Source organism: Vitis vinifera, chromosome 7 (assembly GCF_030704535.1).
Source record: "Vitis vinifera cultivar Pinot Noir 40024 chromosome 7, ASM3070453v1".
NCBI classification, from domain to species: domain Eukaryota; kingdom Viridiplantae; phylum Streptophyta; class Magnoliopsida; order Vitales; family Vitaceae; genus Vitis; species Vitis vinifera.
The window spans coordinates 2828263-2843582 of record NC_081811.1 but is presented as its reverse complement, the minus strand read 5'-3'; the positions used below and the strand labels follow the sequence as shown (position 1 = coordinate 2843582).

General features: G+C 34.8%; 1 protein-coding gene across 3 annotated transcripts; it reads left to right on the top strand.

Annotated features, from left to right (window-relative positions):
• Positions 1 to 202: 202 nt before the first annotated feature.
• On the top strand, positions 203 to 9367 carry LOC100245975 (zinc finger CCCH domain-containing protein 32). 3 transcript variants are annotated; one of them, XR_009465988.1, is made up of 8 exons: positions 256 to 727; positions 863 to 1005; positions 1438 to 1500; positions 1679 to 1798; positions 1923 to 2213; positions 2294 to 2608; positions 8285 to 8978; positions 9078 to 9367. XR_009465988.1 is itself a non-coding variant. In XM_010653762.3 (7 exons), the coding sequence occupies exons 1-7, from the start codon at positions 634 to 636 to the stop codon at positions 8684 to 8686; spliced, it is 1428 nt and encodes a 475-aa protein (XP_010652064.1). In that variant the 5' UTR covers positions 203 to 633; the 3' UTR covers positions 8687 to 9367. The 3 variants fall into 3 exon arrangements, 1 of the variants encoding a protein (XP_010652064.1); XR_009465989.1 differs by having other exon boundaries at positions 9057 to 9367; XM_010653762.3 differs by having other exon boundaries at positions 203 to 727; positions 8285 to 9367.
• The last annotated feature ends 5953 nt before the right edge of the window (positions 9368 to 15320 follow it).

The following is a 15320-nucleotide window of genomic DNA, read 5'->3' as shown; positions in this document are numbered from 1 at the left end:
GCTTGTAATTCAAAATGGAGGGGTTGGTGGGAATCCGCAGGATCACGCTCCCGACAGTGACCCCTCCAATGAGCCCATCTCGGACGGTAGTGACCAAGGGCATTTCGGACATTTCATGCGAAAGCAAGTGTCGGTTACCCGTGGAGCTAGAAATTCCGCCAAAGTTACCGGATTATTTAATGGAAGCATTTCCTCTACAGTTTGGCGGGTATGGAAGGAAACAGACGAAAGCAGAAAAAGTAGAGTGTGAAACACAGAGAGCTCCGAAAGAGAAAAATAAATAAATAAATAAATAATTTATTTATTTTAAATAAAAAAGGCTTTGAAAAACCAGGGAAAAAAAACACGAGCTAAAACCAGACCGTACGGTCTTATAGAGAGAGAGAGAGTGTGTGTGAATGAGTGAGAGTTTTGTTTAGAGAGAGAAAGTGAGGGAGTGAGAGAGTGAGAGAGACACCATTCTCCATCTCTCTGCTTCGCCGTCTATTCGATCGAGCTCTCTCCGATCTTTCCAGAATAGTGTAGAACATTCTAGAACCGTCTAGACGGAGACTTACGCTTGCCCTTTCTCTTCTATCCTCTTTCTAGATTCATTTCTGTAAAGTTATACACACACCTAAAGGCCTTGTCTTTATGGAGTTGTACGGGCGGGCTCCGGCGAGGGATGGGTCCCAATCGGATCCTTCGGTGGAATGGAGTCCGGTCAGGGCGGTGTCGGGGCTCGAAGGTGGGTTGATTTGTTTTGCATTTGAATTTCATTTCATTTCATTTGGCTTTGTGTTGTGAGGTGATATTTTTTCTAGGGTTTGTGAGAATGCGGAGCTTTGATTGGGGTTTTCTTTGATTTTGTTCTGAAATATAGAGTCGATGTGGCGGTTGGGGTTGAGCAGCAGGGAATCCTACCCAGAGCGGCCTGGTGTGGCTGACTGTGTCTACTATATGAAAACCGGGTTTTGCGGGTTTGGTAGTAGGTGCCGGTACAACCATCCTCGCGATCGCAGCTCGGTAAACCCTTGATCATCAATTATTTGTACAAATCATTTGCATTAGAATCAATAGAGTAGGTCTTGACGCCTGTTTTTTGAGGCTGCTGTTTGATTTCGGGTGTTAAATTCAGCTGAATCTTTCAGCTTTAGCAGATTATGGTGTAATTAGATGTGGGATTTATGGGGGTCTTGACAACAATTTGAGTGTTTTAAGTAGGCTGTGTCTTCATGAGAGGTCCCAATCTTCATGTCATTTTGTTAGAAACAAGATATTTGTAATTCATAATGCAATCTGCTTGGTTCTAGCGGAAACTAGAGAATGGAAAAGAAAATGCCGGAATGGCTTTGTTCTTAAGCATGGTCTTTATTTTCCCGACCAATTCGGAAAACCAAACAGACGTTAAGTGAAAATGGAGTTTTCCCAATGTAATTTGGATGCAATACTACTCAGGTTTCTACACTAAGATCCGGAGGAGGAGAGTATCCAGAGCGAATTGGGGAGCCAGCATGCCAGGTATGTTGTTGTTTGTTGACTGAATATAAAATACTGGATGGGGATGGAATGCTTGATCTCTACCAATATAGATTCCTTGGATCTGCTAGAATTGTTTTCATCTACTTGTATTATGCATTATTATTAAGGCTTATTATCCTATACTTATTAATCGTATAGTTATTCCTTAAATATGCAGTTTTATTTGAAGACTGGGACCTGTAAATTTGGTGCGTCCTGCAGGTTTCACCATCCAAGAAATGGTGGTGGATCCATGAGCCATGTGTCACTAAATATTTACGGATACCCACTAAGACTGGTTGGGATTTGGTTTATTCTTCACCTTTTCTAATCAAATTCGTTTTACTAAATCAGCATGGTTGTAATTTGGGAATGGACACTTCCATTTAGCTTATGTTTATGAATTGGAAATTTTGCAACAGGGTGAGAAAGAATGCTCCTACTATTTGAAAACGGGGCAGTGCAAGTTTGGTATAACATGTAAATTCCATCATCCTCAACCAGCTGGCACATCATTGCCAGCATCTGCACCTACATTTTATCCGACGGTGCAATCTCCTTCTGTTCCTACACCTACACAATATGGGGGTACATCTACTAGCTGGAGGGTGCCAAGGCCTCCAGTATTACCTGGTTCATATGTGCAAGGCCCTTATGGTCCTGTTCTGTTCCCCCCAGGAGTGGTTCCTATTCCGGGTTGGAGTCCTTATTCGGTATGTTACACAATTTTCTTTTTCATATTGAGTTGTAAAAGATGCATATGTTTCTCATAATGTTAGTTTATATGTTGCAGACACCTGTAAGCCCTGTACTCTCTCCTGGTGCTCAACCCACGGTAGGCGCTGGTTCTGTGTATGGAGTCACGCAGCTACCTTCAACACATACACTTGCAGGACCCTATGCATCGCTTCCCTCTTCTGCTGGCCCTTCAAGCAGTAACCAGAAGGAACAAGTGTTTCCAGAGAGACCAGGCCAACAAGAATGTCAGTACTACTTGAGAACAGGAGACTGTAAATTTGGATCATCTTGCAGGTATCATCACCCTCGGGAGTGGGTTGTCCCAAAAACAAATTGTGTCCTCAGCCCCTTGGGTTTACCTCTACGTCCGGTATGCTTATTCACTCATTTTGTTACTTTATTTTATAATTTGGCTTCAATTTTGATTTTTCTTAGTCCAAAACTGCTCAAAAAGTACAAATATGCTCCTGCTGTTTGTTTTTTTTTTTTTTTCGTTTTCATTTCTAGACACTAAATTGTATAACATGGTCTTCAGTATTGAGGACAGATTACTCTATGTGGAAGCTAGTTTTATACTGTATCTTTCTAACCATTTTAATGTATTGCTGAAGCTATTGAGATTTGATGTTTTTAAATTACCATTCTTTTAATGACCCGACCAAATTGATTTGCCTTTTATATTTAAAGAAGTGGTCATTTTTAAGAGAAAATGCGAGTAGAGTGGAAGATGCTGTTAGCTCAATTGTTAAAGTACAACAGAGTTATATTTTTTTGATAGGAACAACAGAGTTATATCAAAGTCATGGTTTCAAGCTCTATTGCATAAGTTTGGGTGTGGGTGTTAGATGTGGTTATATGTCTACTTCTTTAATTTGTCACACACTGAAATTTAGGATACATATATATATATATGTGTGTGTGTGTGTGTGTGTGTGTGTGTGTTAATAGGTAAGTAAAAATTATATTATCAGTGAAAGGAAAAACAAGAAAGTTTTTGCTAGCACTTTTTAATATATTCTCTCATGTGCCTATCAAAAAAAAAAAAAAAAACAAACCAAGAAAGCATAGATGATGCATACAAAGTAGCAGCCAAAAGGCCACAAAAAAACAGCGCAAAGGCACAAAAACTAGCAACTGCGCCCTACATAGAGTCTAACCCATTGACAAAGTCTAACAACGACAAGGAGCAATCCCCAAGAGACACTCTAACCCAATCCCAAAAGAGATACAAGCAGGAATGTTTAATTGCTTGGTCCATGAATTCACTATCATCAAAAGCTCTCCTAAAGATAGTTCTCCCTCCAAATGCGGACTCTCCTAGAAAGGATCTCAATAACAGATAGGTTATGATGTAATAAACAAAAAAAGATCAATTAGAGATGAAGCACAAGCAAAGTTTCCTTGAGGAAGTTTTCTCCTTTTTTCTTTTTTATTTCTATCCTTTGTAAGATGGATGAAAAATTCTTCCTCCCAATTAGAACCAACTACATGACTCTGAAAAAAAATAAAAAGAAAAAAAGAAAAAATTATCTACTCTAAATATTAATGGAAATACGCATCGAAAAATGGTTATATATATGAACTTGAAAACTTATGAGGGTAGAAAATCCCCTACAAAAGAAATCAACCGATTGGCTCCCTGTTTTACTAAACATATCTGCCACATGGTTAGCTGCATGAGGAATCCAGCAGAATGAACATTCCAACTCTAGAGTAATATCACCATGTTTTGCTAACATTTCCCATTTTAATCACCTCACTTTCTTGTCTGTTCACATGAAAGGTGCAAATATAGTGACCTTTTTAATTGGGTGAAGATTCACAGACTAGGCTTTAAGGTGTTGTTGGAGATGGATGTGTGAATGCAGCAAAGTGTTTTATGGGCATATGCCTTGTCTGGTGTGTTTGACTCATGGATTGAGGTGGATGCCACAGTTAATTTCTGTCTCATGCATGAGACATATAAGTTATAACTAAAGCAATCACAATTATTTATTTATCTGAAATTGTAATTTTAATTTTTTTTAATGGCTGCATTTTTAATGCTGTTGGTGTTCAGGGGAAACAAACAGCTATTGTTTATTTGATGGATTATTGAAACATCTTTAGTGAATGATTGGGCAGAGGACCAATAATTTGATGGTGTCTTCCCCCCTTCCCCCCTTATTTAATGTTTTTCACTCTTTGTTTTTATGCCTGCTTTTATGAGGAGTATGTTTATAATTTATGCACAGTTACTTAGCAATAGTTTCAATTCTTCATTATGAATGGTAATTCAAATGCTATCCTTTTTTTCCCTTTCTGAAAACAAGGCTCCTTGTGTGAGCTGTTGTGATGGTTGATGCACTATGGAATCTGGATATGTTTTTGGTTGGCTTCAAATTTCTGTTGATGAATGTTCATGATAACAGATTTTGATAGGATCAGATCTTAGTTTGGAAAATTTGGGAGCTAAAGCCTATAAAAAATGGTTTTTGATGAGAATCAAGAATAATTTGATCCTAGTGATGAGATCAGCTACTCTAGTTTGTGAACTTTGTTTGAGGTTGTAACAATACTTGGGTTAGGTTTCCTTTTGAAGCATGAATGCCTTCCCATTCTTTCCTATAAGGAAAAATATCTTGACTAGATATTGTATGAATGGATTTAATCTTTGTGCTTGAAGTGGTATGATTCTTTTCCAGGAATGAAAATCAAGTCAATGAAACTTGAAAGGTTCCACATGGTTTTAGGATCATGCTTTGTGATTAGACAACCCAAGTTACAAGCATGGAAAAAAAGTTCTTTTTTCTTTTGCAACCAGTGGTGATCAAGCTTTTCCATATCCTTTTGGGTTCAGAATTTTTCACAGCCATCTTACTCTGCCTTGCAACACTACATGTGGCTTTGAGAGTGGAAGATCCATCTGAAGTCATCGACATTGCCTTTGCTAGCACCTTTCTGATGCAGTCTGCTTTAACTATCCTTTACTTGAGCAGCCATTTTTTGCATCTCCAGGCATTTGAACTGTAAACTACACTCAGCAAGAATGGGTTGATGTACCGTTGTTCTTTGATCTTGCAGGATCCATTTCTCCCACATCCTATATGAAAGCACAATCTGTGCACATATGTGCCATAAAATTTGTCCTACAGTCCTGCAAGCTGATATCCAGACTAGAATAGCTGCATTTAGTGTACCCCTTCCTGTCTCAGATGACTAGCATCTGGATAAGAGTTCTAAGAGATGAACATGATACCTCTTTTATGTGGTCTATGAAAACCTATTTTGAATATGAAGTTGCTCCTCAGATGGTGTCATATCCTCTGCTTATTATTCAGCATCCTCGGGGTATAGGGCACATTCAGATCCATTGGATTGATCCCAACCTGTTCTGGGGGATTTTAGCTCTGCAGATTATGTATATGAAGCACTTTAGGATCCTTTTGCTGGACCCTGACCTGATCTTGGAAATTATTCAATGAAATTAATCCAAGTTGGATATCAGTTCCAATACTGCAAGAACTTTTGATGCCTGCGAAATATATGCCACAAGAACTCTTCATGCACAAGGCTGCATCAAGGGGACTAAATCTTTTATCATTGTCAACTCATTATATGATTCTTTGTTCATTGAAGAAACCATTTTCTCATTAAATCTTGATTCATGGATTTTCCCTTGAGGTTTCTATTAATGGATTCAAATTTTAAGGTTTGAATCTGTGAAGTTTGTTTGTGGAGGAACTAGGACACTTCCCAGTACATCATATCAACATTTAGGCCCATTAAATATTTGATTATATATCTGGTGCTGCCATGCTGGCATGGGAGATCTGGGGGAAGTACTATGCATCTAATGTTTGGAAACGATCCTCATCCAGTATAGATAAATGTTCTGTGGTGGTCCAAAGACTACACATATAGGCTCAAAATTTATCTCATCTGGATATCAGATTGAGGCTTTTGGCTTTCCATACTTCATTCACTTGAATAAGTATGGAGCTATATTTCCATCAACATCTTAGAAGCCAAAGTTCTGGGCACCTCTACATGCATTGGCCATAAGCCTAACTATTCCTTTAGTATTCATGTATATCGTAAGGGCATTAGTATCGGTGTAACATCAACATTAATAAAACCCTTTTCCTCTCCCACCTCTCATTCTCCCCCTACCTATCACTAGCCACTAGTCTGTTAAACACTAAAATTCAACAATGATGATACACATGATGAGTCAATTCATAATTATTTAGTATTTTGGTAAAATAATTTCTACAGAATAACATGTTATATACTGATTGAAAAAAAATGATCACATTATTTTAATTAAAATTTGCTATATTCACGATGTTCTCTTGAATGTCTCCCCTTTCATGGATGACAATGCTAACATTATGCTCTACAACTAGCCAAGTCATTTTAGATTTTTCCCCCTCTCTTTTGAAAGGGATGTTTATATTCTATTTTGGATGAAAGGACCTGTTTTTGGAATATTGTTTCTTGTCAAGCTTCATTTTTTTATGGAAGAATGGTTAACCTGTGTGCTACTTTTCTTACTTGAGCGTCTTGGCTGTGATCCTAAAATGATTCCATTGGAATGAAGCTCCTGCCCTTACCTAGTTACCAGGTTTTCTAACTCTTCTCCAACAAATGCAGCTGACTGGTGCAATGAATGGGCATGTTTTAATATTTTTGTGCTGTGAAGTCCAGAGGATAATTTTTGGAGGCAACTTTCTAAAATAGAATTCATGGCAAGACATAAAGCTTGCCATGCTTCTGGTAAAAAGTGTTGGCTATCAATGAAAAAATTATAAGGTAAGCATAGAATAGGGGGATATAACCAAGATGTTGAGATGGAATGAGTTCCCTTAGAAAGAACGAAATCGGAAATAAAGCTTGCTTGGGGTTGTGTACAACAAAGCCCATTAATTCTACTAGTTAGGACATAGGGATAATACTGTACTTTTTAAACTGTCAAATGTGCTGCAGGGACAAGGACAATGAAAGACCAAAAGGAATGGGAGTTGGGACTGCATAAAGGACAAAATGGCTTATGATTTAATGAAAGCTATGACCTTAAATAGAGTGTAATGACAAAAACGGATTCATGTCCAACCATAAACACCTAGGACTTGAGACTTTAATTTTATTGTGTTAAGTTATTTTGGTACAAGTACAAATTTGGTGTGGAATCAGCTACACCTCCACATGGGGTCATCATAACATTGAAGAAATTTGATCCACATTAGGAAAATACATGTAATGCATCTTTCAGTGCATTTAACTGATCTCATGTAGGTCAAATGTATTTTTTGTAGTGGCTTGACATGATAAGGCTGTTCTGTATGGATATGTGGTTGCTTATGCTGTGGAGTTAACTGAGGTGCTTAGATGCAAATGGAATTTGATTTTGTATCACTTCATGTCCAGGAACTTTATCTGTTACATGGTGTTATCATACCTTCATTAACCTCATATTATCATATCAATTATATTATTTATATAGGAAATCCAATTTTTGTGAAGAATACATGTACCCAAGTCTACTTAGTTCAATGCAAATAGTATCAATGTGGCGATGATATAAATATAAATAGTAAAAGAGACAGTTAAATTGTCAATCCCATTTATTTATTTGTTTATTTATTTTTGTTTTTCTAGCCCTTTTTTTGTGTTCTTCTGGCCTTTTGTATTCTTTATCTTAGGGAATTTATATTTGTTAGCCTAATATTCATTCAGTCCATGTCTTAACAGCTTAAGCTTTAGGTTTGTCTGCATACTTGTATGTGATGGAGGGTCTTAGCATGATATACATTTTGGGCCAATATCCTAACAACTTAAGCTCTTTGGAAAGTTGGTAGCTTAACAATATCCATTGAATTTATCTGATAAGTATATTGTTTGAGCTAATTTTAATTGCTAATAGCATATCATAAACCTAAATGATGAATTGCTTTGTTTCTGCCTTGTCCCTATACTCATATATGTAATATTTCAATGTTCTGTCTATTTAGCTAAGAATGCTGTTTTTAATGCTTTATCTGATCTTCATATCTTTAATGAACAGGGGGTGCAACCTTGCACTTTCTATCTGCAAAATGGGTACTGCAAGTTTGGGTCCACATGTAAATTCGATCATCCACTGGGGAACATGAGATACAGTCCATCAGCTTCTTCTCTCACTGATATGCCAGTTGCTCCATACCCTGTGGGGTCTTCACTGGCTACTCTGGCCCCTTCATTTTCATCTTCAGATCTGCGGCCTGACTTCATTTCAGGGTCAAAAAAGGATTCACACTCAACCAGAATGCCTTCATCTGGAAATACCACCAGTAGTTCAGTTGGTTTGATTTTCTCCCAGACTGGATCTGTTTCGCTTTCGGACGTCCAACTGTCAGGTCAGAGTTCAGCCCCTTTAAGCAGTAGCAGAAGCACAAGACAAGGTGGTGAGGTTCGTCGTTCAAACTAGTAAAATTTAAAAGCAATTCTTCAAGGGGTTTCATCACCCTCAATATATTTTCTGTTGTTAGATGTCCGTAAACTTAATTATAGTCAGTTGTGCAAAGTTTCATTTCTTGTTGTCAAGGTTTATCAACCAATTTGGTATAGCCCACATTAGGATTGATCATGTTTTATGCTCATATAATCTTTATATGCCATCTATTTCAACTCAAATAAGAAGCTACAGTGGCTGGCAAGCCCCGCATATGAGCCCTCCTCCCTTCCCAATAATCAGAAGAAAAGAAATTTATTTCCAACAGGTAAGCCTTCAACTTTGGAACCTTGTGAATATTGATTTCTGAGCATTTCGAGAACAAGAGAGGATCGCCTGATTCCAGGGTCTTTTGTCTTTTATCCAGCTGTCTGTCTCTCTAGGGCTTCCTTTTCCTCTATTAATCCTCTTTACATTTGGGAGCAAGCTTCCAGTTTTGTAATATTTGAGCTTATCAGCTTAGTGTCAGAGGGTCTGAATGGTGTTGGTTCATCTTGGCCCTTTTTTGGGCCCTTATGTAGAACACATTCTTAATATGCTTGAATGATACAAGATGTGACTGTCTGGAGGGGTGAAGGCAAAGAAAGCCCCTTGACTCTTATGTATAAGTTCTGTCTATTTCTTTTTTTTATTTCTAATGTATGAGATATTGTTGAACCCTGAGAAGCTCTTTGTTTTTGGGCGGGGTTGGTGTAGAAGTAGAATTACAAGTACCTCTGCAAGACCAAGTTAAGTTTGTACGTGGGGTAGCCAAATTTACTTTTCACCTGAAAATTACTTTTTGTATGCAGCCTAAGTAAATTTTCGTTTTTATTTTATTCTTTCTATTAACAAACAGATTATATTACTACATACAAGAATTGTTTTATGGGAATTTGGTTTGCAATGTTAAATCTGTGAAATACTTTTAGGTTTTTGTGAAATTTAGGAGATTCAGAACTGAAATGTGTGAGAATGTTATGTAAGATTGTTTGGAGAAATTCATTTCCATATTTTCAGAGGCAATGGCCGTTTGCTGCTTAGTTGGTTGAGGTATCAAATAAATTGAACATCTAACATCTATTTTTACTCTGAAGTATTGTACATATCTATCACAAAATGGAAGGCCATCTGTATCAACATTTTATTCTGATATGCTTATTCAGAGTTGATTAATAAAGGCTAAAGGGTTAATGGATTGAAGGCTACATCACCTGAGAGGCATGTCCTGATCCAGGTGAATCGGAGATTAATGATTGGACCACACGTTGGAGAAGCAACTATTCACAGGGTGCAAGGTTCCAACTCCTCCTAACTATTTACCTATATTTCCATTCCTTAATTTTTAAAAATATAATACTAACCATTTCTCTTTTAAACCTAAAGACGGGGGTAGGATCCATTACCCATTACCCATTACCCATTGCCAATACTTGATTCTGTTTCAAAATTGGGGAAATTAGGTTTGAAGATGTTGAAGAAGGATATAGATGGTTTTGAAGGTGTAGAACTTTCTGATAAGTGGGAAGTCTATGAAAAATGAGAAAGACATAAAAGGGTGCTTCCTTTTCCCTTTTTCCTTATATTTTTTTTTTCCTTCTTTAATTTCTCATTTCCTTTTATAATTGACAGATAAGAAGGGTAGAAAACTGAGGAGGATTAAGTGCCTATGTAGGACAGAGTTTAATTTACATGTTTTGTCCTTGAAGGACTAGAAATAGAGGTAATTATTATTTGGGTGCAGTCAGATTTTGTGTTTGAAAGTGTATTTTATAAATATTTTATTAAAATTAAGGATTGTTTTAATATTTTAATTATATAATATTATTATTTTTTTAAAAGGGTTATTTGATTAAAATGGTTAATGAAAGCCCAATTTTAGAAATTTAATTATTTGTCTTTTTTTGGTTTCATTTTAACAAAAATGTCTTTATTATTTTCTTATAAAAATAACTTTTTGTTTGAAAATTTACATGTAAATACTTAAAATGGTAAATAAAATTTATGTTAAAAAATAAGCTATTAAAAAAACATGAAAATGTTTAGATTTATAATTTGGGGATTATTTTATCCATTTTAACTAAATATATTTTTTTTTTAAATGTGGAAAAATCACTTTACTTGGGTAAGGTTCATATTTGAAAATTTCATTTAAACATTTTTAAATATTTGATTTGACTTTTAAATATTAATTTTTACTGTTTTTCTATCAAAAAAAAAAAATTAATTTTTACTGTTTGAAAAGCTTTTAAATTCCTATCAAAATAGTTCCAAACATTATGTTAACATTTTAGTGTTTGTATGGATATATATATATATTTTAATGAGAATGATTAAATACATTTATATATATATATATATATATATATATATATATTTTAATGAGAATGATTAAATACATTTATCTAAACAATTTTATTTATTTATTTATTTATTTGTTTTTTTAAGGTAGAAGAAAAGGCAAATATATATATATATATATAGTGAAAGTTGAAAGAGTGGGATTTCAACCCTTGAAAAACCAATCTATCAGGGTCCAAAAAGGAGTACAAAAGCCATGAAATTGTAAAGGTGACTTTTCAAGCACTCTCCTTCTTTCAAGGGCCTTGCCTAATGCTTAGTCAAATATGAAATTCAAACCAAATGCGATGCATCTTAAAATCATTTTTGAGTTTATTTAACTTCACTTGATTATGCAAATTGCCATCATTAACATTAGAAAAGGCCTAGGGAGCCTGACATTTACTACTATTGCACCTTTGAACCAAGACTTCCCTCTTTCACCATAAACGACCAAATCTTTCCCTCTTTGAAAGTAAAACAAATCCTACTTCTTTCATGCCTTGATTCCATTAGCATCCTATGTCACTAGTATTCAAATTCTCCCACCATATCTATTAAAGTTTCGGGTAAAACTATGATGTGGAATGATTTTTTTTTTTTTTTTGTAGTGTCACATGTGTAATCCTATCCCATTTCGATCTCACTGATTTATATTCAAGGACATTTGATATCATGTCTAACGGATCTACTATAAAATTCATCATTCGGCTAATTCATCACTAGAACCTAGGTTTAAGAGTGAATATTTTTTTACCACAATAATCCTTTATTTGACGTGATGCTCTTGTGACTTGTACCTGTAACTTTTGACTTCAATATATAATTTGTAGATCGAGTTTTGATCATCTTATTTAAAAACCAATAGATATCCAATAAGCCAATAACAATAAGTCAAACTTTTTATAATATTTGACATCATATCTCATAGATTTGTTCTAAAAGTCATTATTACGATAATTCATCACCGGATTTAAAACCTACATTATTACGCCTCGACAGAACCCTTATTCAAGGAATCGAAAATGAAAGTTCCGTTTGATATGGAATCCTACCAAGTACCACCGGAATTTTCCTTGTATTTTCTACCAACAATTTCATATTTTCAAATTTAAAAATGTTTGCAATTTGTGGGCTTGAGGAGGCGTGCGTTTATGTACTAGTGTGGCCGACAGAGACTTCTATAATCACGAGTGTCACTTGCTTACTTGGCCCTAGCGAGACTACTTTTAATGATTGTAGCTAGATAATGAAAGATGAATTCCTTCCTCCCTATATATCTACATGCTTCTTCTATAAATCCATCCTTCATCATTGTCACGTGAACTTCTACTCATTGAGACTCCATTTAATAGGCTCCAATGACATCTCAAGACTAGATATGATTTTTAGGATTAAATACAGTTTTCCTTAGGTATAAATATTTTGAAAAGGAAAACACTTTCTTCTCTTCTTTTCAAGTACAAGTCTATTTGTAGTCTAGGTTTTTTAACCCTAAAATAATGTACTTTAAAATTAGGGATGGTAAAAGCAAAAATTGCACATTTGATATAATGAATGAAAATAATGAACCCAAAATGAAAAAAAGTTTAGGTTTGAGAATTAAAATTTTGAAACTAATAATTTATTTGAAAATTATTTTTTAATGGGTTTCAACTGTTTTCTAATGTTTAAAATATTTTTTTTTTCACAAAAATTATGTATTTTCTCTGTTAAAAACATTTTTACGAGAATCACTCTTAATTAAGTATGATGTCAAACCATTTTGATAGCTTTCTTGAAATTATTTGGTTTGAGAAATTTTATTTTATTTATTTATTTAAATTTTTATCATGGACTAGTATGATTATTGACAACATCAAACTTTATGCCTGGGGTTCATAAAAGGAAAATAACTACCAATGTAGCCTTATGTGAGAGAATTAAGGATTTCATTGAGATTTCAAAAGTAACTTTTTTCCAAAACTCCATGGGGAGGGGGCAGTCAAAGTATGAAAATCCAAAACAAATGCAATTCACCTTGGAATCACTTTTACCTCACTTGAAAAATGGTAGTTACAACTAAAAATTGCCATCATTAACATTGAATACTATTTCAAATTTGAACCAAGAAACAATGCTCATTCACTAAATGACTAAATCTACCTTAACCCATTTATCATCCATAGTGTTACAACTTTTGTATCAATGTTCATTTTCAATCTTTTAGAAAGAAATGTTCTTTGTTTGGTAAGTTAATTTCCCTATTCATTAATGTGATTAATTCGTTGTAAAATTTTTTAGCACCTAAGTCGTGTAAGGATCTGATACCATGCTAAATTATCATTTAATGTAAAAATTTGGGTGTCGGTTAAATAGGTTCTTTGTTTTCTTTTATAAAATAAACTTTTATTGAATGTGGATATAAGTTTATTTATAGTACGACGACTTTTTTATGCTTTTATTTCTTTGTGGAAAGAGTGTCACAAAGTTATCACTAATAAAAGCTGTCCCTAATAAAACAAACTTATGATGATTATAAATAGGGTAAATGAGATAAAGAGTCTTTTTCGATCAGTTTTTTTGAGACTTAAAAGTTTATTTTGTAATTTTTGACAAAAAATAGTTTTATGAGAATTGTCAATAGAATTTACGGTGAAATGGATTTTTAGTTTGTCCATGCCCATTTAGGTTAGTCATGAGCTTCTAATAAGCCTCCATTTGCTTCAAAATTTTCTTCATTTTTAGGTTTTGCTTGTGACTATTTTTTAAAACATTTATTTAAAACAAAAATTTGTTCAAAACCTAAACTATTTTTATTTTTTTTTCTATATTTTAAAAGTAATTTTATATGTAGTGTTTTGTTTTTAATTATTATCCATATTTATATAATTATTTTTTAAAACTGTTTTTAGAAAATAGGTGAAAACAACTTAAACAACTCAAACAACTGTTCTTTGAAAATCTTCTTTTACGAGCGTATCAACCTTTACTTTTGGTTTTGGAGGAAATCGTAAGTACCACACAATTATCCAATTGATTTTTTGCTCTATTCCTCTCCCCCTTCTTCCCATTCCCCCCAAAATAAATTAGTATTCTTGCCTCCCTCAACTTATTTTCTAACCCTATAAAATGTTTTCTATTTTCTGGTTATCCAAAGTGTTTTCCTATTTTCTTTTTTTTTTTATAAAAATCTTTGCTAAACGGGGCCTCAGGTTTTGAATAAGAACCATAACCATAATACACAACCCCTTTCTCAGTTCATGCTTGTTGCAGGGCTTGCAGTCGCAACAGATCAGCAGAGGTGCTGCACCCAAGCATTTGATCTGGGCATTGCACAGTAGATACAATGCATTGGAGCTCATAGTGTCACGTTTCTATGGAATACCCTTCAAAAGGGTGGGCTCACCTGGTCCCTCTACACCATAATTGTGCCCTCCTGCTTTGCTTACCTCCATTAAAGATTCCATATCCTTTAAGGCTTTAACCCTCGTGAGGAAAAAAAATACACCTTTTGCCTATTGCTTTACTTTTTGTCACTCCCATTTTTTGTCAATCACACCTAGATTTTGGATTTGATGTCACAAAATATGTGGACACATCTACATGGTATATATGCTTGGCCAAAAAGAGAAGAAAAAAACACTCTTCACACTCCCTCATATATTATATGTACTATATAGTTCTACATCTTCTATGAAATGCTGAAAATAAAAAAAAAAAAAACAGAAAAAAGAAAAAAAGAAGTATAGCCCACCATCTGGGTCCACAAATTATGGTAGGGAACAGGGGAAGAGATGGGGTTGTTGAGGAAGCCAACATTAACTTTCCTTCTAGTACTAGTACTATGCCACCTTTCATGAGGCACATCTCATAATTCATTCTTCAAGTTTCAGTCTCACTGTCCAAATGAATCTTCATGAAATTCAAAGCTTGAAAAATGTAGATTTTGATGAAGTATGCTTACTTTTACAGGTAGCATATGGCCATGGCTGGCATTGGGGTTTATTGTTTATTATTCCATGTCCAGAGCCCAAACCCAGACCACCATAAAAATATGCGGTCTACTAAGCACCAAAGTTTTTGTGTTGAGATGAATGAGCTTTTCTTCTTATCTCCTGTTGTTTAACCACCCAAAAGCAGGAGTTGATGGGGCCATCATTACTATCTGATCCATGAAATCCTAGGCCATGATTCATTCAACATCTGTAACATAAAGAAACACATATGGCAAACTGTTTTTCTTGGTTTTTTTTTTTTTTTTTTTTTTCGTGGGGGGTTCTCATGATGATCATTCTATTAGCTTCTGCTT